At 38.8% G+C, this 24322-nt stretch overlaps 1 protein-coding gene across 2 annotated transcripts in view; it reads left to right on the forward strand.

Moving 5' to 3' along the window:
- Positions 1 to 10188: 10188 nt before the first annotated feature.
- The window catches only part of LOC104611781 (DHHC-type zinc finger family protein), a 73845-nt gene continuing 59711 nt past the window's right edge, over positions 10189 to 24322 (forward strand). Inside the window, exons 1-2 of one of the 2 annotated variants that reach the window (XM_010278984.3) lie at positions 10189 to 10416; positions 23275 to 23500. In XM_010278984.3, coding sequence (XP_010277286.1) covers positions 10399 to 10416; positions 23275 to 23500 — 244 coding nt within the window. In that variant the 5' untranslated portion in view covers positions 10189 to 10398. Of the gene's footprint in view, positions 10417 to 23274; positions 23501 to 24322 lie in introns of those variants that run through there. The other variant, XM_088904516.1, reaches the window with a different exon arrangement.

Here is a 24322-nt window from a genome sequence, read left to right on the forward strand (position 1 = left end):
GGTCCATTAAAGAGGTCCAAAGGTTAATAGGTCAGGTAGCTACCCTGAACCGATTCATGTCCAAGTCGGCTAGGCGTTGTCTTCCATTCTTTAAGGCCATCAAAAAGGCCCAAGACTTTGAGTGAACCGAAGAGTGTCAGCTCGTGTTCGATGAGCTTACAAGGTACCTTAGTTCCCCGCCCTACCTCTCTGCAACTGACGAGGTGGTCAGCTCAGTGTTAATCAGAGAGGTGGATAGAGTGCAATGACCAGTCTATTATGCAAGTAAAGTCTTACACGCCGCCAAGACTAGATACCCTAACATAGAGAAGCTGACCTTCTCGTTGGTATTAGCATGCTGCAAGTTGCGCCCTTACTTCTAGGCTCACATGATCGTCGTTCTTACTAATAAACCTCTGAGGCAAGTATTGCAGAAGCCTGAGTTGTTGGGCAAGTATTATTCGATTTGAGTCATGTCATGTGATAAAGGCCCAGGTCCTACTCGACTTTGTCATTGAGTGCACGTTCAACACGCTGACCCTTGAAGTAGGAGAAGCTATTACCACATCTGAGGCTTTGACCAATGCGACACCTATCTCGACCTGGGATGAAGAGCCATGGATCCTTCATGTAGATGATTCATCTAATTAGAGGGGAAGTGGAACCAGGCTGATCTTCTACGAACTAATCGAGGTCAAGTTGGAGTATGCTCTCTAATTCGCATTCCGAGCATCGAACAATGAAGCGAAGTTCGAGGCACTCATAGTGAGTATCTCTAGCCAAGGAGGTCAGCATGAAGCATCTCGTCTTTTGTAGTGACTTGCAGCTAAAGGTCAACTAAGTGAGCGTGTAGTACGAGGCCTGGGAGCCCGCCATGTTGACTTAATTGGCCAAGGTTAGAAAACTCCTCCCATACTTTTGCTCTTGGTACATCCAGCAAATTCCAAGGTCCGAGAACGCCAAGGCTGACAAACTTTCAAAATTGGGTGGTGAGATGGACACAACCAAAAGAACCATCTACATCAAAGACCTACGCTCGAGCATTGAGAAGGTGCCAAAAGAGGTCGCTCCCAACATGGTAGTAGAGCCGAGCTAGATATATCCTCTCATTGACTACCTGCACCACGAGACCTTATCGACAGATTGTAATGTGGCACAGAGGGTAGAGCGTCAATCAACTCGATATGTAATCATCGGCAAGTAGTTGTACCATAGGTCATTCACACTCCCTTACCTGTGTTGCTATTGCCTACCGAAGCTAACTAAGTGCTACGAGAGATCCATGAAGTTCTCTGTAGAGGATACTTAGGGTGGAGGGCATCAGCATAAAAGGCCTTGCAGCAAGGATATTATTGGCTGACCATGAAGGTAGATGCCATACAAAACATGTAGAAGTGCGACAAGTGTCAACGGCACGCCAACTTACCCCATCAGCCTGCATAGTGGGGGATTGACATATTTGGTCCCTTCCACTGGAAACCGGGCAGAGAAGTTCCTTGGTTGTTGTAGTGGATTATTTTACTCAGTGGGTAAAGGTCGAGCCATTTGTATCTATCACAGCTCGCAACGTGCAAAATTTCTTCTAGAGAAACATCATTTGCCGCTTTGGACTTCCACGCATGTTAATCTCAGACAACGGGAAGCAATTCAAAGACATCAAGTTGTAGAACTAGTGTGTCGATATGGGCATTTAGCAGAACTTCACCGCGATAGCCCACCCATAGACAAATGGACAGGCCGAGGTAGCCAATATAGCAATTTTGTGGGGTCTTAAAGCTCGGCTCTCCTAAGCCAAGTGTTTATGGGTGGATAAGCTACCTAGTGTCTTATGGGATTACCGCACAACCATCAAGATGACAACAAGCTACGCCCCATTCGATTTAACATAGGAAACTGAGGTCATTATTCCGGCCGAGATCGAGGTGCCTACTTTACGATCAGAGGTGTACGAAGAAGAGATGAATGGCGACGAACTACAGACCAACCTAGACTTGTTCGTGACTTAGACTACATTTGAACTACAATGTACTAGCAATGTGTAGCTCCATACTATAACGCTCAAGTTAAGAAACACCAAGTCTGAGTTTGCGACTTGATACTCAGGAAAGTTATGATACCTGAGCCCAGTTTTGGAAAGCTAGTTCCGAACTGGGAAGACCCCTATGCAAGGTGATCAGTGAAGGAACGTACAAGCTTGAAACCCTTAAGGGGAGGTAGGCCCCCTATGCATGGAACATCGACAACTTGAGAACATGTTGTGTAAGGATTATCCAAGTTTTGACCTGCATACGCCGAAGTTCAAAAAATCATTCTAAGCATAGAGTACTTCTTCAGACTAAAAAGCTGTCATTCCAAAACCTGACCGCTCGCTTCAATGACCTACTCAAGTTGACTTATGCTATGAGCACTTAGGCTAAAGAGTGAAAGGGGAAGCCAAATTGCTTTCATCTCCAAGACATACTTAAGTCGACCTCAAAACACGTCAATAGTTTGTGACCATCCTATGCAAGTTGGACCCCACCCATGTAGCTCGACAACATTTTGATTAAGCTGAAAATTTAATAGGCCAATTTGCTCTTAGCACCATGGCCTACATATACCTCATTACCTCGGCTTACATTTTAGACTTAGTCATTTTTCTAAGTTAAAAAAATAAAAAGGCACCAAGGAAGCACAATGTGTTGGAAAAATAGATTTCATTACTTAGCAAAAAAGATAAGCGATCTACATCAGCTTAAAAAAAGGGTCTTGAGAGCCAAGCTCAGAGGCTCATGATACAAAATGTATTTATGGGGGACCCAAAAAAAGAGGCTATGAGATCATATGTTTTGGGGCTCCTCATTGCCCCCAGAGTTCACTCCATCAACTCCAGTATCAGCACCATCTCCAACACCGCCCTCAGCCTCTTCTTCCTCCTTGGAGCCAGGCTCTTAATCGACATGACCCATCATCTCATCGATGCACGCTGATCTCTTCAACTTCCCCAAGTCGAAATCTAGACATACCAAGGCTATGAGCATCCAGCACAGCTTGAACCCCTGATGAAAGGCATCAGAAATGAACTCATCCCTATCCTTCAAAAAATCTGGGGAAGCTTTAAATTCCTTGTCTGCATGGGCCTCGGCGCCACAGATGTCTTCTATGAACTTTGAACATTGCTCTAGGAGCTCAACTTCCTTTTCCTCTAGTTCATAGCACTTATGCTCCAGCTTGCTGGATAGTTTCTCGACCCTCGTCACCAAGTCCACACTCTTGCCCCTTCTAGTCAATCTTCCTCTACCAGGTCAGACACCGACTCGTCTTTGGTGGCACTCCGCCCAGTAGACTCGAGAGCAATGACCTAAGGAGACTCCTAGGGAGCCACCTTTCTCTTCTTCCTCTTCATTGCTTGGAAGATCCTAGAAGTAGGTATGCCTGACATGTTTCCTACATGAGAAACCCGAAGTGATCCAAAATGTCGAGTCAAAATGTTAGACAGTGTATGCCCTTAGCTTCAATCAGATTGATGTATATATACATTTATTATAAATGAATGGAAGTACATTATTATTTCATGTTGACATTGGTATGTTTTTGTATAATTACCCCTTAAACTAGACACTTATGAGATTTGTGTTAGTTTATAATGTTCTCAACTATTGGATAGACTTGGAGAGTTTATCCTACTAAGGCTAACATTGATGTGCTTCCAAAGAAGTTGGTGCAGTTTGTCTTAGCTGTTGCGATTGGACCCGAAGCACATGTAATGTGTGTTTGGATGAAACACTGAACCCAGACCATTTTCCAATTATGCCTTAGACCTTGTAGATTGATGGGCAAAACTACAAAGTTACACATAACCCCTAGATTTGATTATGGTACTACACTAGGTGTTGGGTTGGGTTATCTTTGATATACTAATCAATGAGATCCATCAAGGGTCAAAACCTGGGTATGTTGGTGTAGTTTGAGAATTCACTTGAGTGGGTAATCATAGTGATAGAATCAACCCCTTTGTCATACAAAGTGAATGATTGGATTTACACTTTCTGTGATGGAAACCTAAACTGTTTGCAATGAATTTCAACAGTGTTTTGAAATCTGATTTCACAAGATATATTTATGATATGTATATATTAATATTTTATGAAAAAGCTTACAAAATGGTTTTAATTCTTGGGATCCATCCAAGTAGGGAGTGTGACACTGCACCTTGCAACTAGGGGGTGAGGTCCTTCCCTGTTGGGTAGTGTTTGATCATTATGAGCTGAGAGGTTAAGTGTAAGGGATGATTACCTAGTGGAATTTATCTTACTTAAGTCTATTATCCTTGGGTCTTCATAGGATAGCTGAATCAATGATTATTTAAGTGTAAATGTTGGGCCCATATCGAGCCCATAGTATGTGCTTAGGGTTTCACTGCGTTTAACAATGAATTTAGCCAAGTCTTTTCATAGAGGTTGGGCTAAACCCTTGTTGACTTATATGAGGTCATTATGGGGTTCCTCACCATACAAATCAGGCCTAAGTGGGCCAAGCAACACTTTGGAATCGTGAGCCTTATAGCTGATGGGCCTAAGGCCCATAATTAATATAATTAATTAAGTTGTCACATGATAGCTTAACTTGTCGAATCTGATTTTGGATTTGGGTATGGGGCACCTAATCTTATAAGAAGATAAGATATATCTTTAATTAGAGTCTAGATCTGAATTATCTCCTAATTAGATTAGGAAATAGCTCCATAAGAGATTACAAAAGAGGAAGGGGCGGACTGGTCCAGGACAACTCCATATTTTTGCAATTTCTAGTTCTCTCTACACCCTTTTGTCTCCCAGTTTTTTCCAGTCTGACATCAGCTATCTAGGACTGATTTAGATAAGTTTTCCTCTGATTTTTGTAAAAAAAAAATTCATATAATATTAGGCTCATCCTCCTCAATTCGATCAAAGCAATTGGATCTCAATTTTGTAGAGAACTATTGTTGAATCGACTTTAGGTACACACTGCACCATCTTTAGTGGAAGATGATTTTAGGACTAATTTTGGGCATAAACTTCCATATTGGGATCTGCATTTGTGGTATCCATATCACTATTGGGTACAAACCTCTCTCTTTGTTTGGTTTTAACTATGGTCTAATTCAGTGCAAGATTGATATGGAAAATGTAGTTTTTCAAAGCATAGGGAATTCAATTCCTAGAAGGATTAGGAAATTTTTGAAATTTCGCCCAGCCATCTTCCATGGTTTGACCATCCATAAGATGGATCCGAACCTTCTAACAAAATAAAAAAAAAAAGATAAGGGGAAAGGATAGAAGTAAATTAACTAAGCTTGGGACGATGACCTACCACGAGGACTCAGCCTGACATGTATCAACTTCTCCTTAGCTAAGAATTCACTCATCTTCAACCTCTTGTTCACTAAAACTTGCACCCTTACCTGCATGGACTCACTTAGGGTCTCCTCTACGGTATCCTTGGTGCCCTCTCTCCACGTCGTTAAGAACGAACATCCGCTACTAAGATCCAAAAAGAACTACTTCGTCTTCCAATCTGGTACCTTGGAAGGGAAGCCGCTCAAAAGCTTACATCCGGAGCGGTAGGACAAGTAATAGTTGTACTTATCAATGGGGTTCTGTTTCAACTAGCATATGTCGATGAAGGTCTTAATATCTAATTCGAAGATGGTAGCTTCATCCTCATAATGTTCCCAAGGGTATTGCTGTAGAGGAAGACAATAACCGAACTGGTCCAAAATCCTATATTAAGCTACAAGCTCATAAACATCTTCTATTGTCAATTTAGTGGGACCAAACTCGGATTTGGTCTTAGGTGGTTGACGGGAGGATGTGGCCCCTCTATGGGAACCTCACCACTCCTGGGTAGAGGACCCCTCCTTTCCCTAACCGGCATGATTCCTCTCTCCCCTGGACTCAATATCAGACATGATCAAAGGAAAGAAAAAGACAAGGCATGGGGGAAAAAGACTCACCAAGAAAAAGTGAAAGGACTGACCTCACCGACTACTTTAACTGCATCGAGCTCTGCCATCTTAGAAAGCACCAACTTCTCTTCAGAATCAGGGATGAACAAAATGGGCCCCCAAGGTTCTTATTTATAGACGAGTAAGTTAGGCTATAGACGGTTGAGATCGATTGGATCCGATGGTTCTCAAAGGCGTGATAATTTGTATTCTGAGGCGAAATGAACTTAGTGCATTTTTTTATGTCCGCGGGACCTAATGACCACGTAGCGTCCGTGTGTGCCTGAAACGTGACCTATTGGTTGAGCCGGATTGAATGAACCGATCCGATCTTGAGCCACTGGCCAGACCACAAGCAGACCAAAACTCAAATCAAATCACCTTAGGTTATACTACTCCCTCACCAACTCGCCACATCGGGCTCCGTAGTGTGGGCAATTGATGAGGGGTGATTTGGCCATCAAGTGACATCGTGACACATGACACCTCAAAACCGTCTCTTGAAACCTCAAAAGCACCTTGGGCACACCTTGCCCACCTTAATTGTCCTAGAGTCACCTTGGTAGGGTCGACCTGCGGACATCTTGATAGGGTTGTATTGGCATAAGAGGTGACCCACCTCCGCTGACTTGATTGAGACTTTGTTGGCGATTTGCTTGACGTGGTGGCCGACCTCCTTCAAGAGTGGACTATCATCTTTGACTTCCTCGAGATCATGTCGTCTCACTAGTGGAACTAACTTCTGCCTAATCCGCTTCAAAGGCAAACAAATAAGCTTTATCACTTTATGCGAAAGCCAATTCCGAGCGCAAAACCACCTCTGAGTGAGGTGGACCAATAAGCCACATCCCCCCCCCTCCATGATCTCGGACACGCTATGTGAAACCAACGATGAAGCCAACGACAAACTTTGTCTATATAAAGGCACCCCATTGAGCATAGAAGGTGCACGTGATTTAGCATTCACAACTCTCTTGCTTTCTCATTCTCTAGCATCCAAACACTTATCGCTAACTTAAGCATTAAAGTGCCCACCCTGGGTATTCTGACTTTTGTCTTCTTGTAGCTCGGCTAGCCAACCTTACTAGCCTAGTGTCTAAGCTGTCCTCTATCAAGGAGCATCAGATTGTGTACCATCACATATAATTGATTAACTGATTTGACCTAAACCATCAATTGACATTAAATTTTGTATTACATTTTCATCATTAATAAAATTATTTCTTATGTATAATATTTATTTTTGTTTAATATAATGAATGTATAATATTAGAGATAAACACAATATTTTATTTTTAAAAGTGTATAACATTAGATATGTGCCTAAATTTTTCTCTACTATTTTTACTTTTGTGATTCTTTGTATTTTCCATTTTTAAAAATTTTATTACTATGACACCATTTCATTTCTAGGTTAGATATTAAATTTGGTATTCCATTTTCATCATTAATAAAAATTCTTCTTACATTGCATACTTATTTTTGTTTAGTATAATGAATATACTATATTAGAGATATGTCCAAATCTTTTTATTTTTTTATTATTATATTTTGTTAATCTTATTTTTTATTATTTAATTATGACATTATTTATTATTCCATTTGACTCCAAATGGTTGAATTTCTTACCCACCATCGAGAGGGAACAAAATGATTTTGTTTTGAAATTACTTTTCAAAATACTTATTTTTATACTATTAACATTAATGTTGTGGATTTAATTAGTAGAATTTAAAGATGAGAATATATCTTAAATATATGATTTAATGAGAGGATATACTTTAGATGTGAGATTTAATGAGAGAGTATAGTAAAATAGTTTTATTTCCAATTGGATTTAAATTTTACATTCCATTTTCATTATAAAAACATTTCTTATTTAATATACTAATTATTTTTTATATGTCAAACACATGATGTTAAAAATATTTCCAATTTTTTAATTTCTATATTTTTTTTGTACTTTATCAATTTTTGAATTTTATTATTTAATTGTGACAACATGGATTGGCCCATTTGACCCAAAATGGTTTAATTCTTACTACCACCTAGATGAAAAAACTATTTTTTCCTGATAGATTTTAAAAGTAAAAGTTTTTATGCTATTAGAATTATTAATTTATTATGAATGGATTTAATTAATGGAACTTAATGATGAGAAGAAAAAAAAATGACTTAAATATATGATTCAGTGAAGGTGAGTGAAGTTAATACCTTAAATTTTGGGTTTAATGAGAAGGAATTGAATAAATTGAATTTATCAATAATTGATTACCCTATTTGCCCTCATCTTTTATTAACAAATTTAAATATGGAGGGGTAAATTTTGTCCTCAGAAAATTCTAGAAATATTCTTGAGGCTATTGTGCTTTTTAAAGTAGTATAGATATAGATAATATTAATTGAACCAGGCTCATGCTCTTTTGAGCCAAAATTTGTATTGTTCAAGTTCGAGTTCAAATAACTAATTGAGCTTACCCTGAAATTTGACCTCAATTCAAACTCGAACCAAGTCTAATCAAACTTGAGTTTGAACTATTCGGTCATTGCTCAATTTGATTGCATGGTTTGCACCCATAATTATATGCCAATTCATATTCATCAACCCAAAAGGTTTCATGTAGGAACAACAATGATACCAAACACAAGCATATTCTCCCTAGATCAATTTGCAATTTTGCATCACGTTGTGAGTGCCTTTGGACTCTTGCGTTTGCATATAGATATAGATTTTGAGGCCAAGGGTTTCTTGACCCCGAGCCCAACATTTTAGTAGGTGTTTGGTACTGTGGTTGTTTTTAGTGAGGTGTTTTCTACTAGAAACAGTAGTGCAATACCTCACTAGAAATGGTTTGGCAATGTTTCTGCCATGTAGGATAGCATGCAATGGCTTCACCTATATTAAAAAGTCACATTGGCAATGTTGCTGCCACATCACATCATTATTTGCGAGAAACACTAGCCTCTTGCTCAAAACACCTTTTTGGTGTTGTGAGCATTCCTAGGCATTTCTAATTTTGTTTGTTTTTCACTAAAAACGGTTTAACCAAATAGGTTTTTACCATTATAGCAGAATATCCTATGTGGCACCTACATGGACTCGAAACAGGCATGCAACGCCTCGATACCAAACAACTCCTTAGTCAATCTTCTTTGGATGATTTGAAACTAGTCTGCATGACAGTTGACAGGTGTACTAAGTTGCTATGTACGAAGGGAGTTCAAATCAGCCCCCCACAAGATTGCCCCCATAACGTCCCACAACACATCCTGTTGTGTATTGGGAGCATCTCCAGATGATAATACCAAGAAGGGAAAATTCCTGATCAGTATCCTGTACTTTGGCTTGAGTGACAATTTAGTCCTTGAACTTTAAAATGCGACAATCCGATACCCGAATTTTCAAAATGTGACAATCCAGTACATGAACTGTCAAATGTGACAATCCAATACCTGTCGTTAACCAGTCCGTTAATCAGCCGTTAAGTGACATTTGAAAAGTCAAAAATGCCCAAGGAATGCCATCTAATTCTCTTTATCAACCATCCAAACATTGACAATAAAATGAACAAATCCAAATTCTAGATTCTTCTAAGTAGTCACAACTTTTTTGAATAAAATAGGCTAGGATTTGGGATTATTTAGTTTTTTTGTCAATGTTTGGATGGTTGATAAAGAGAATTAGATGGCATTCAAAGGACAATTTTGACTTTTCAAATGCCACTTAATGGCTTTAACGGACTAGTTAACAACAAGTATTGGATTGTCACATTTTGAAAGTTTGGATACTGGATTGTTGCATTTTAAATTTCGGGTATCAAATTGTCACTTGAGCCAAAGTACACGATACTGTTCGGAAATTTTCCCTACCATAAATGATGATATTATCATTGGGAGATGTTCTCAATACATGGCGGGAATGTGGTGTGGGATGTTGTGGGAGATCACCGCCCCACAGCACATCCCCGCCTTGTATTGGGGTCATCTCTATCATCGGGAATGTTCCCGGTACATGGCGGGGATGTGAACTCTCGTCTTGTGGGGGTGGGGACTGATTCGGTCTCGTACGAAGGAGACGTGATGGTGAGGTTTACACAGCTATAGGTCCGACCGTCCGAGTAGCGTGTGGCCCGAATGAATGGATTCAATTGGTGTGGACTTTTCTGGGTCGTAATTTCGTAGCAATTCAGGGTTAGATTGGTGATCGTATATTTTTTATTAACAAAAAATTGAAAACAATAATAACAGCCAAACCTTCTTCGCAATTTCGAATTAAATTCTCCGAATGCCTTATTCCTTTCGTTCCAGACAGAGAAAGGAGAAGTTCTATTCTCTAATGGCGGAAAACTTGACCCTGGTGCTGAACTTTTCGCACCCCCACTGATTACTTGATTTATAGAAAACCCACTTGAATCAGAGAGCTTACTTTTGTGTATGTAGTTCAGCAGCAGCAGATGGATGAAGTGACCAAGGTGCTTCAATCTCTTCTTATTTGATAACGTTCTTTTTATTCTTGTGAGATTCTCGTTTTCTTTTTTTTGACTTTTAGTATAAAAGCTGGGTCTGATTTGTTGCTTTGTGGATTTTTAGATTGCTGTATTTTTCTGGGTTCTCTATTTTTCTTGGTTTTGCGTTCTGAGACTGAATTTGAAGTTGAAAGAAAAGGAAAAATTGATATCTTTGGACCTTCTTCATTAATAATTGATTGATTAATAACGTGTTCAATTCACAGATTATATGTATATACAGGGATGTATTCCTGAAGTGTGATTCAAATGCGATTCACTGCAATATGTTTGGTCAACATGGTAGCTTTTCTTTGTTTTTTTTTTTTGATTAATGAAGAAAAATTTTATTAGAAAGTGTATAGAACAGGTACAAGTGTCCCGTGGAGAGGCACGAGCTGCGGCCTCTCCAAGACATCAAAAACAAAAGCTTACTACAGAGATGCCCAATACATAAAAAACATGGTAGCTTTTCTAGTCTAATCGCTTTGTGGCTGACAAAAAAAAAGCATAATTGCTTGTGAAACTTAAATGTTCTGCCATCTTATGATAAGATTTATCTTCATTTTTGTTGATGGAGAATATACTGGAAATCCTAATTTCTATTTATCACCAGTTGAACCAGGTGATTGCAGTGGCTTATGGACTTAATATTGTTGAAGCGTTTTATAAATTAAATCTCTTGCTTCAGCATAATAGATGCAAAAAGCTAGATTACTGTCAACTTGAACTAATTTTCTCTTGGAGACTGTTAAGGTTCGTGTATAATTTCTGGACATAGAAAAGCTTAGACATTGGAAATATGGGTGCTTACACATAGGTTGTGAGAATACATACACATTTCTAAGAGCATGTACCAGACTTTCCTGGGATGAGAACTGCCATTTAGTAGGCTTATGGGGCTCAAATAAAGTCTTCAACATGCCTAGCATACCTCCTTTGGACCTTTGGTACAATATGATCCTGGTCTTGGATACTTCATATTAACTTAAAAAACGGCCAGTACTGAATGTTGATCCCAGATATGTTACTTCTGGAAAAAAATATTTCTTCCTATTGTATTATATTTTTTTAGCTGCATCTAAATCCTTGTTTAATTTTCCAAGAAATCTGCAAATGGCATCTAGGAAAGGAATGTATAATTTTAAAAACTTCCTAAACACTTCAAGGTTCATTTGATATGCTATTATGCAATATTAAAAGGAAAACACATACATTTGGAGTTAGAAATTGAATGTCTTTAACGGCATTTTGGATGACATATTCATACTACAACCTAAATTTTAAATGTCTTGATACAAGGTGTTGCATCTGGTTTTCTAGTGTTAGTATTAGGACCTATTCATATATTTGGACCTTTATATTGTTACATTACCTCTTCATTTCATCTAAAAGAATAATCATTATGATAATAGGATCATTTTGGTTAGGGGGACCTCCCATAGTCCACTAAATGATGAGTTCTATCTTCTATATATGCCAGATTTAGCACTATACTGTTGTTATATCTGCTTTAGATGTTATTCTTCCTGTTTCTATTATCATATACAATGTTGACAAATCTTGTCATATAATCACCCTCTCAAAACACACAAAAAAAAGAGAAGTTCCAATTATTGATCAATGATATGTAGCACCTTTTTAGGGTTATGCCTAATGTGGTCCACAGCTCAAATGGTAGTCTACTTAGTCCCATTAATGATGCATTCCAACCTATTGTATATGTGATACATGTCCAGAACCTTCTTGATTGATTGGTTCTTGCACCCCAATGCTCAAACAAAAGTTACTCGCATTGTAATTTACTTTCTTTTATGCCTTTAGTGGGCCTTATATTTAATGCCTTGTGATTTAGTCTACTCCTTTGACATTTGGTGGCCCACCTGTTTTACATTTTCTTTTTGCTAAGAAAATGGACTTTATAATGGAGGGGCCCATCCTTCAAACCTCCAAACCCCCTAACAGCTTAACCTTGACAATGTGGAATTTGATCCTTAGTCTCCTGATGCAGATACAAAAGCAAAGAAAAAATTCATGGGGAAACAAACCAAGTTTTCAATTCCTATGACAAATTCAGAATCATGGGTGATAGAATATTAACAATTCAGAATCATCACCATCATCATTCATGCCTTATCCCAACTATATGGGGTCTGCTACATGAATCTTGTTTCACCAATCCGTTTTATTTAAAGCTATATCAATTGTTAAATTTAGTGTTTTAAAAGGTGTGGGAGGCGTATGCTCGGAGGCGCCCCCAAAGCACCCTGAGGCGTATGCTAGAGGCGTTGACACCTCTGAGGCGTACGCCTCATATGCTTTTTTCATGAGGCGTGCTAGAGGCGTACGACTCATGCACCTCATGCACTCTATTTTCATTCTAGAAGAGAGAGAGAGGAGAGAAGAGAGGAGATAAGAGAGAAGAGGAAGAAAAGTGTGTGGGAGTCAAAAGGTTGGGCTGGCGGCACCCAACTTCTAATTTATAATAACATGCTGTAAAAAATAAAAGAAAAGGGAATTACAAATATGCCCCTGGTAGCACACCCTAATGATAAAAAACTTAAACAAGGAAAAGAACATGTTGACAACACCCTAGGCTGACAACACTCTAACAGTGGAAATAAAACTAAATCCAACAACACTCCCCCTCAAGTTGAGCTGAATACATCTATCATGCCCAACTTGTCACATAACTCATTGGGCCGCAAGTATGGAAGCCCTTTTGTGAGAACATCAGCTAGTTGCTCCTTGGAGTTGGCATAAGGAGTACATATATCTCCCTTTTCCAATATTTTTCTTATGAAGTGCTTGTCCACTTCAATGTGCTTGGTCCTATCATGTAGGACAAGATTTTTAGCAATGTTTATAGCTGCCTTATTGTCACAGAAAAGGGACATAAGATTGTGAATGGTAAACCCAAGTTCCCCTAAAAGGTTCTTCAGCCAAAGAACTTCAGCTACCCCATGTGCCATAGCTCTATACTTCGATTCAGCACTTGGCCTTGCAATTACACTTTGTTTTTACTTCTCCATATCACTAGATTTCCTCTTACAAATGTGCAGTACCCACTTGTGGACTTTCTATCATCCACAACACCTACCCAATCAACATCTGTATAGACTTCCACCTTCAGATGGTTATGTTTATTGAATAAAAAACCTGTTCCTGGATACTTCTTCAAATACCTAAGAATCCTCTCTGCTGCCTCTATGTGTGGTCTCTCAGGGGAATGCATGAATTGGCTTAGGACCTCAACTGAATAAGCAATGTTTGGACGTGTCATCAACAAATAAAACAACCTTCCCACTAACCTTTGAAACTGTTTCACATCTTTCAAAGGTTCACCATCACAATCACCTAGTTAATGATTAACATCCATAGGAGTATTTGTTGGTTTTGCACCTAACTTGTCTGTGTCTTGTAACAGATCAAGGATATACTTCCTCTGAGAAATGAAGGTGCCCCTTTTTGAGTGGGCAACTTCAATTCCAAGAAAGTACTTTAGAGATCTTTTACTTCAAATTGAGAGGCTAGGAACTCCTTCAACTTTTGTATTTTTGAGCTCCAGTTTCATGTAATGATGATATCATCCATGTACACTATCAACACAACAACCTGTTCCTGACATCTCTTCACAAAGAGAGTGTGATCGGACTGACATTGTTTGAACCCTACTTGATGGACCGCCATATGAAATTTACTGAACCATGCTCTAGGAGATTGTTTTAAACCATAAAGGGACTTTCTTATCTTGCACACCTTATTTTCACTTCCTTTGGCACAAAAACCTGAGGGTTGACTTTGTACACCTCCTGTTCTAGATCACCATTTAAAAAGGCATTCTTTATATTTAGTTGATGCAATTCCCAGTCAAGGTTTTCAACCAGTCATAGTTGACTTTGTACACCTCCTGTTCTAGAGCAAATGTCTCATCATAGTCAACACCATAGACTTGAGTGTACCCTTTTGCTACCAACCTTGCTTTATACCTTTCAACTATCCCGTCCGCCTTGTGTTTCACTCTAAACATCCACTTACACCCTATTGGGTCTTCCCCTTGTGGAAGATCCATCAACTCCCATGTCTAATTCTTATGGAGGGCATTAACTCCTTTATAGCATTTGTCCATTCAGGGTATTTTAAAGCCTTTGCAACATTTTTGGTATGGGGATGCTATCAACTGCAGATAGGAAGGCACAGTGAGAGGGGGGAAATGTGATCATAGGAGGCATACTGGTATTGGGGTGTTTGGTAGTGCATGGCTTGACTCCCTTTCTATGAGCAATAGGAATGTCAAGGTCATCCACAACTGAAGTGGGAGTCGGGGTATCAACTGGTGCAATAGTGTTTGGTTCATTTGGACTTACCTCCTGGGAGTTTGAAGGTATTAGTTCCTCAGTGTTTGGTGGCTCCATATCTTTGTCACATTGCTGATCTCTATGACGAGTACGTTGGGAGACACAAAAAGGAGCAGGATCTAAAATAGAAGGAAGAGAGACTTGATGGACCTGGGCCTACTTCTCCTCTTGCATGTTACTTCCTCCCTAAGGAGAAGCAGGGAAGAATCTTGGTTAAATTTTCTAAAAAAAAAAGGTAGGGAAGAATGGTTCAAACTTAAAAAAGGAGACATCCATAAAGACAAAGAACTTATGACCAATGGGATCAAAGCACCGGTAACCCTTTTGAGAGGAGGGATACCACAGAAAGATACATGGAATAGATTGAGGGTCTAACTTACCACGGGATAGAGATAAGTCATGGACAAAAGCATGATAGTCAAACACCCTCATGGGAATGAAAAATAAAGGAGACTGAGGGAACAACAACTGAGGGGCCTTGTAGTTCAACACTCTAGAGGGCATGCGATTTATGACATAAGCACCGACAAGTACAATATCTATAAAAAAACATTTTGGAACATTCATGTGTAGCATTATCCCTCGTGCTACCTCAAGGAGGTGTCTGTTCTTTCTTTCTGCAACACCATTTTGTTGCGGTGTTCTTGCACATGAGCTCCTATGAATGAATCCATGAGAAGAAAAGAACTCATTGAGCTCACCATGGAAATATTCCTTCGCATTGTCTGGTTGAAAAATCTAAATTTCAACATGAAACTGTGTAAACACCATCCTCTGGAAATCTCTCACAATCTTTGGAACTTCATCTTTGCTATGCATGGGAAATACCCATGTATAGCGGGAGAAATCATCAATCAATGTGATAAAGTACTTATACCCGCCCTCCGAAGTTATAGTAGTAGGCCTCCATACATCAGAATACACAATATGGAAAGGGAAACTTGATCTTTTATTACTTGAATGAAATATTGTTCTACATTGCTTGCTCAATTGATATGTTTGACATTGGAAATCTGATACTGAACATGATTTAAATAAATAAAGAAACAAAGACTTCACTATTTCAAAAGACACATGACTTAACCAATTATGCCACAAAAAAAATTGACTCTTATTTGATTGACTATGCGAATCTGAGGGTGACGTCGAGAAACCAGCCTTGTTGTCGAGAGTGTAGAGACCATCCACTAAGCTTTCTCTACCAATCGTCCTCGTAGAAGTTAGATCCTAAAAAACACATGAATTAGGAAAAAAGGGTGCACTACAGTTTAAAGAGTTTGTGGTATTACTAATGGAAAGCAAATTGATGGGAAGTTGAGGGACATGCAAAACATTATTCAGGTTAAGCCCACGAGGAAGGGATATTGATCCTTGGCCTGCAATGGAGGAGAATGATCCATTTGCAGGTTTCACTTTATCCCTTCTTGACAAAAGGTTATAAGATTGAAAAAGGTTTGGCTTACCGGTCATGTGATTAGAGGCCCTTGAGTCAATGATCCTGGGGGAATCAGTGGCAGTGGAGACATAGAAGGCAGATGCTGCATTACCTGATGTAGATGCAAATGAAGTAGAAGGGGTACTAGAACTGAACTGTCCATCTGGCACAAGGCCTTACCTATGATTCCACAGGACTACAAAAGGAATTCATGATGTCTTCCTTGGGGTCAGAACTAGTGAAGTGCTCCTGAGTAGTTGACACCTCAACAGACTGAGTATCTTAGGTTGCCACATTTATTGCATTATGTGCTGTATTAGGCTTCTTCTCACCCTGTACCTTACTCTGTTCTTGGTTCTTTACAGCCCACTTTGGCCTCCCATAGAGCTGCTAGCATTTGTCACGTGTATGTCTTGAACGTCGGCAGTGGGTATAGAACAACTTGTCATTACCATCAACTTTCTTGGAGTCATTTTTCTTTCCCATATTATTACCACCCATTGTAGCTAATGCCACCTGTTGCTCCCCCTCAGTTGTAACCATCACAGTCTGCCTACTTTCCTCAGATTGAACAAGGGCATACACCTCTTGAACTGAAGGTATCTCTTTACATCCTAAAATCTGAACTCTAAGAGGTTCATATACAGGGTTTAGTCCCAACAAGAAGGAAAAAACCCACTGTTGAGAAACCAACTTATTATAGGCTTTACATCATGTTTCCATTTTATAGCCTGATAGTGGTCCAATTCCTTCCATACTGAGGTAAGGGCTGAATAATAGGCTGGCAAACTATGATTCCCTTGTTTACAGATCAAGGATTCAGCTTGTAACTGGTAAATCTTCGCATAGTGCCTTTGCTCAGAATAGGTGGTTTTGACCTATTCGTACTTCATTAGCAGTGTCTGCCCATATAAAGTTCTTCACATAAGGTTCCATGGCTGCAAGAAGCCAGGACATCGCCATATTGTTTTCTTGGTTCCACCTATCATGTTCAGCTATCCCACTCTTGGGTTCTTTCACTCTTCCATTTATGTAACCAGCTTTTCTCCTTATTGTTGCATAAAGTTTTACATCTTTAACCCACTACAGGTAGTTTAGGCCATTTAAAGGGGTAATTGGCATAGGAAACATCATATTTTCAGCTTCCATTCCAGCTGTACTACTGGTTGATGTAACTCTAGATGGGGCAGAATCATCATTTTCCATTGGTAGAAATAGGTCTACAAGACAAAAAACAAAGCCCACAGGTGCACAAGACCAGTCCCCACTTCTTTTGTGTCTGTCTCTTTTCTTGTTAAAAAAATCTGGTATTCTCCTGTGCTGCCAAAGGTTAGGGCTTTTTGCTAGGAAGTGGCTCTTCAAAAGATCAATACTATGGATGTACTTCAAAGAAAAAGGCCAGACTGGAGCCTTTCCCCACATGTCTGTTACCTTTGCTTAAGAAATGGTGAGACAGTGACTCATCTTTTGATTTCTTGTCCTTCTGCTTATTATTTGTGGGATTGGTTCTCTTCTTTGTTTGGTTACAGATAGAACACCCCCCCCCCCCAGGTGTGCTGAACCTTTTTGACTCTAGCTTCTTCCGACAACCAAGGAAAAGGGGTAGGGTAATGTGGAGAATAACAAGAGCAGCCATCCTATGGTCAATTTGGGAAGAGAGAAACAATAGGATCTTCCTAGGGCAAGAAAAATCCAAGGAAGCACTTGTGGAGGTTGTCACCATCAAGGTTATGCACTGGCTGAAAGTACATCATCTCTTCAAGGACTTCTCCTCAGCTGACTTAATTAGAAATTGGAGTGCTATAGCTATATCCTCGCCTTCCTCCCTTGTGGTACAAGATTGTTGGGTACCACCGCCTCAGTTCAGGGTGAAGCTAAACTTTGATGGAAGCTCCTTGGGTAATCCAGGTTAGTCGGGAGTTGGGGGTGTGTGCAGAAATGAGGAAGGAAAAGTCTCGGCCCTTTACTCAGGTCCAATTGGGGTGGGAGATTCATTAAGGGCAGATGTAATGGCCTTACTTCAAGGTTTGAAACTGGAAAAATAATGGGGAATGCAGCAATTAGAAGTGGAAGGAGACTCCAAGCTGGTAATAGGGTGGATGCAAGCTGGAAACCTGGGAGTGTGGTCTCTTAGACAACCTCTAAGAGAGATTATTAGCTTAGCAAGGGAGATTGGGGTGCATTTTAAATGGGTAAGAAGGTCAGCAAATGGAATGGTTGACACTTTAGCCAAGCAAAGAGTTACTAGGGAGGCTTTGTTTTGGGCATGTTTGCAATTTTTTAATTTTCTTTTTCCATCCATTTTGTGGGTGGTAAGCCTGTAATCTTTTCAATTCTCTAATGAAAGTTACTGTTTCCTATAAAAAAAAGTGTGTGGAAGTCAAAAGGTTGGGCTGGTGGTGCCCAACTTCTAATTTATAATAACATGCTGTAAAAATAAAAAGGGAATTACAAATATGCCATTGGCGGCACACCCTAATAATAAAAAACTTAAACAAAGAAAGAACATGTTGACAGCACTCTAACAGCAAAAATAAAACTAAACCCAACAACACACTCATGTAAAAAGACCAAAAAAAAAAAGAAAAAAGCAAGAAAAAAAAGAAAAAAAGGAAAGGAGGCTTATGCTTCATATGCCTCATGCACTCCTCTTAAGGAGGCTTACGCCTCCTTGTGTTCGGGAGGGCCTCTTACGTTTTGAACTACGCCTCACACCTCTAGGTAGTGGAATGCCTCGCGTTACGCCTCCGCGTTTTAAAACATTGGTTAAATTATTAGTGCTTAAATCATTTCTTACTACTTCTACCCATGTCTCTAGCCCTTCTAGCCCCTTTAACATGTAACAAATCACTTCTTCTAACTAGTTCTGTTGATGTTCTTCTATGCACATGACGGAATCTTAGTCTATTTCCTCTCATTTTATCACCTATTGGGGTTACTCCTAGGTTCTTATGGATGACTTCATTTCTAATCCTATCCTTTCTAGATTTTCCGCTCATCCATCTTAGCATTCATACTTTTTCCACACTCGGTTTTTGGACATGTTTCTTGACTGCCCAACGCTCTACTCCATACAACATAGCTAGCCTTACAACTGTTTTATAGAATTTTTGTTTTGGTCTAAGTGGTATTCTCCTATCACATAATAGTCTAGATGCACCCCTTCATTTTTCCTGTCCTGCTTTAATTCTTTGGGTGACATCCTCTTCAATCTCTCCCTTATTATGAATTATTGAATCAAGGTACTAGAAATGGTCACATTGAGTAATTTCTTGGTCTCTAATCCTAAGTATATCTTGATTTACACTCATATTAGTACTAAATTTGTATGTCATATACTCTGTTTTAGTCCTACTTATTTTAAAGCCTATTGTTTCTAAGGCATTTGTCCATAAACTTAATTTTGCATTTAATCCTTCATTAGTTTCACCAATTAAGACAATGCAAACAACATGCACGATGGAACTTCCTCCTGAATCTGTTTAGTCAATTCATCTAGGATCAATGCAAAGAGATAAGGGCTAAGTGCTGAACCTTGATGAAGAACCATAGTAACAATAAAATTTGAAGTCTCCCCCACTGGTGTTCTAACGTTGGTTGTTGCCCCCTCATACATATCCTTAATTAGGTCTATATACCTATTGAATCCCTTTCTTTTCCAAGACCAACCATAATACCTCTTTAGGAACTCTGTCATATGCCTTTTCTAGATTAATGTACACCATATGAAGATCTCTCTTCTCTTTGAACTTTTCTATCAATGGCCTCAAAAGAAATATAGCTTTCATGGTTGATCTTCCTGGCATAAAGTCAAATTGGTTCTTTGATATACGTGTTTTAAGTTGTAATTTTTGTTCAATTATTTTCTCCTAAAGTTTCATAGTGTGGTTCATAAATTTAATACCTTGATAGTTATTACAACTTTGTTCTTATATGTAGGGATCATGCTTTTGTTCTCACACAGTTTGGAGAGAGGACTAGGATTTTCAGAGTAGACAATGCTAGAGAATATTTTGAGAATGATTTGGCTACATATTTTTTGGAAGTTGGAACATGGAGTGTGATTCATCAAAGTAGTAGTGCCTATACATTGTAACAGAGAGAAAAAATAGACACTGTGGAGGTGGCAAGAAGTTTTATGGTGTGTGCTTCAGTTCTTGTTCGGTTTTGGGGGGATGCAATTCTCACGGTTGTGTATTTGATCAATTGTGTTTCTTCATGCATCTTGGGGTTCAAGGTGCCATTCAACCCTTTATTTCTAGATGATGAGATTTTTCATATATCTTTGAGAGTTTTTGGGTGTGTTTGTTTTTGTTTACATTCTTGGTCCTCATTGTAGGAAGTTGGATCATAAGGCCAAGAAATGTGTTTTTCTCGGGTATGCTCAAAACTAAAAGGGGTGTTATTGTTATGATCCAGTGTTGGAGAGCAAGTTTGTCACTATGGGAGTTGTTGTTATGATCTAGTGTCTAGGGGAGTGTTTTTTTTGGGGGGGGGGGGAGGCTCTCAGTCTGTTCCTCTTCCTGTTCCTCCATTGGCCCATCAATTCCACCATCAGTTCCACCTGTTGCTCCACCATCAACTTCACCATCAGCTCTAGTCCCATTGCCTAATCCACTACGAACTGTCTTACAGTTCTTTCAGTGCCAATGCAAGAGGGTTGACTCCAGTAGAAGAGATGGAGACTTTCCTTAATGGTGATTTGTTAGAGGTATATATGGACCTTTTAGCTTGTTTCTATGAAAATGTTGGTGAAGGAAAAGCTTGTATGCTAAAGAAATCATTATATGGTTTGAAATAGTCACTTAGGGCATGGTTTAACAAGTTTAGAGGAGCATTGATCTGTTTTGGAATTTGGATACACACAAACCTAGTCAAATCATACTTTTTTTGTGAAGAGGAGAGAATCATTGGTGTTAGTATTGGTTGTATATGTGGATGACAGTTGTTGCAAGAAATGATTAGAAGGAGATTGATGCACTCAAGAAGTTACTACAATAAGAATTTAAGATTAAGGATCTAGGTGAACTGAAACATTTTCTAGGGGATCGAGGTTGCAAGATCTAAGCATAGGATATTCATCTCTTAGAGGAAGTATGTATTGGACTTACTGCAAGAAACTGGGAAGCTAGGAGTTAAATCAGCTAATACTCCTAGTGATCCGAACCACAAGATTAATGCTTTGGATGATGAGTTGGTTAAGGATGTGGGGAGATATCAGAGGATGGTGGGTTGGCTACTATATCTATTCATGACACGCTCAGACATTTCCTATGCTACGAGTGTTGTGAGTTAGTATATACATGCTCCTTAGGTTCAACACTGGGAAGCCATTGATCGAATACTTGCATACTTGAAGAAACATCCAGGTAGGGATTTTATTCTCAGGTCATGGGAATTTGAAGCTGCAATCCTATACAGATGCAGATTGGGTAGGGTGTCTAGATGACAGAATATCCACATCAAGGGTATGCACCTATGTGGGAGGAAATCTAGTTTCATGGAAAAATAAAAGACAGTCAGTTGTGGCAAGGTCAAGTGCAGAAGCCAATATAGATCTATGGCCAATGGTGTCTCAAAATTACTTTGGGTTAGATCCTTGCCAAGTGAGATTGGGGTAGATCTAGAGGAGCCCATGATGTTGCATTATGATTTAAGCTGCAACCTGCAATCAATATTGTCCACAATCTAGTTTAGCATGACAGGACAAAGTACATTGAAGTTGATAAACACTTCCTAAGAGAAAGGGTGACAACCAAAGAAGTTTTTATTTTTGCAGATTTCTACTTTTGTCTTTAATATGATAAAATATTAGAGATGTACTCAAATATTTTCTATAAAACTTATGTATTTATTTATAACTTCTTTGTGTTTATATATATATTTTAATTTTTATTATTTAATTACAATATCAATTGTTAACACATTTAACCCAAAAGGTTGAATTGTTGACCCACCATCGAATAGGAAAACAATTTCGGTTTTGGGTTGGTTGTAAATTTTGTAATTCATTTTCCACCATTAATAAAAACAATTATTGTTTATCATACTTATTTTTTTAATATGATTAATAGAAAACATTAGAGACATGTCCAATTTTTCTATATACATTTATTTTTGTAACTCCCCTTGTGTGAGGTCTTACACTATCGGTCCCAACACAAATAAAGGAGGAGGGTTTTATAGGTTAGTAGCTGACACTAAAACTTTTGCCAAACTCTCATGAATATCTTGATTTGTCTTTTTTTTGTTCATGCTAGGGCGTTCTCTAGAAATGACGCACTGCACTCTAACCCAAGTGTAGTGTTAACTGTTAAGTGGGCAAGGGTTTGCTAGGATGGTTCTTGTAAGTGACCCGCCATGGCAACACCTGGCTGTGGTGTTAAATAGGCAAGGGTTCCTACATCATGTGTATTTATTTCTATCTAAAATTTTTGTTTAACTATATGATATCATGGATTGATCTATTTGACCTAGATGCATGCTTAAATTTTTTACTCACCATTTGGGTGGAAGAATGGTTTTGATCTTGGGTTGGTTTTAAAAAAACATGGGTTTTATATTGTTAAAAGTATTGAATTTAGATCCAAGTGACCTATTGCTGTTTATCGTAACTAAAAGACTTCTCTTCTAATACTTTGCTCATTCTTCCATGGATGGCAAGGTGTCTACTTGTTTTTCCATCTCCATTCTTCAACCCTGATCACTTATAGCCTGTTATTCACTCTACAAAGCCCACCACTAGATCTAAAATTAGTAGGACTCCTACCCTGTCCTACATCTCTGCTGTAACAAGTAGGACATATTACCAGCTGAGTCAGCTAGCATCTCCATACATCTTAAACAATAATTTGTAACCTGAGGAATTGAAAACTATATACTTAGGTTTTCTTGTGGTTGAAATAATACTTATTGTATGTGCAATTTTAATAAGAATTGAGACTTTATTCTGATTATGTATTTTCTTACACTTGTACCTAATTTGACAACATTGTTTCATATTTTTCTTAATCTTTCATTGATCATATGTAGGATGAGAATTATGCAATATCATTTCCTGAGGATTATGAGACAGTGTGTTGGGGTTGTGGATTGCGGCTTCTTCTTCCATCATATGCACCTGTTTTCAAGTGTGGGTGGTGTGGAGCCATAACAAATCAGAACCCACGGAAACATGATAATCGATGCTTTCGATGGAGAAAGTTACGAGACCGGTGCTTTGTTTCATTCCTTCTCCTATTCATGCTCTTTGTGATATGTATGTCACTTTAGTTTATTCCAAGCCTCTAATTGTTAGCTCTGTTTTGTTTGTGGCATTATTAGTTTGCATTTATCATGGTTGTTATTGACAAATTAATAATTAATGTTTTAAAAAGTTTAAGGCTCATCCATCTTAGCATTCACATTTTGCCACACTCATTTTTTGGACATGTTGTTCCTTGACTGCCCAACACTTAGTTCCATCCAACATAGCTGGCCTTACAACTGTTTTATAGAATCTTCCTTTTAGTCTAGATGCACCCTCCGTCCTTGGGTGACATCCTCTGCAATCTCTCCCTTGTTATGAATTATTGAACCAAGGTACTGGAAATGGTCGCATTGAGTTATTTCTTGGTCTCCAATCCCAAGTGTATCTTGATTTACACTCCTATTAGTACTAAATTTACATGTCATATATTCTGTTTGTCCTTATTTGAAAGCTTCTTGTTTCTAAGGCATTTGTCCATGGCTTAATTTTTCATTTAATCCTTCATTAGTTTCATCAATTAAAACAATGTCATCTGCAAACAACAAGCACCATGGAACTTCCTCCTGAATATGTTTAGTCAATTCATCTAGGATCAATGTAAAGAAATAAGGGCCAAGTGCTGAACCTTGGTGAAGACCCATAGTAGCTGTAAAATTTGAGGTCTCTCCCACTAGTGTTCTAACATTGGTTGTTGCCCCCTCATACATATCCTTAGTTAGGTCTATGTACCTAATTTGAACCCCTTTCTTTTCCAAGACCCACCATAATATCCCTCTAGGAACTATATCATATGCTTTTTCTAGATCAATGAACACTATATGGAGAGCTTTC

This window comes from Nelumbo nucifera, chromosome 4 (genome assembly GCF_055504915.1).
Source record: "Nelumbo nucifera cultivar China Antique chromosome 4, China Antique-T2T, whole genome shotgun sequence".
NCBI classification, from domain to species: Eukaryota; Viridiplantae; Streptophyta; class Magnoliopsida; order Proteales; family Nelumbonaceae; genus Nelumbo; species Nelumbo nucifera.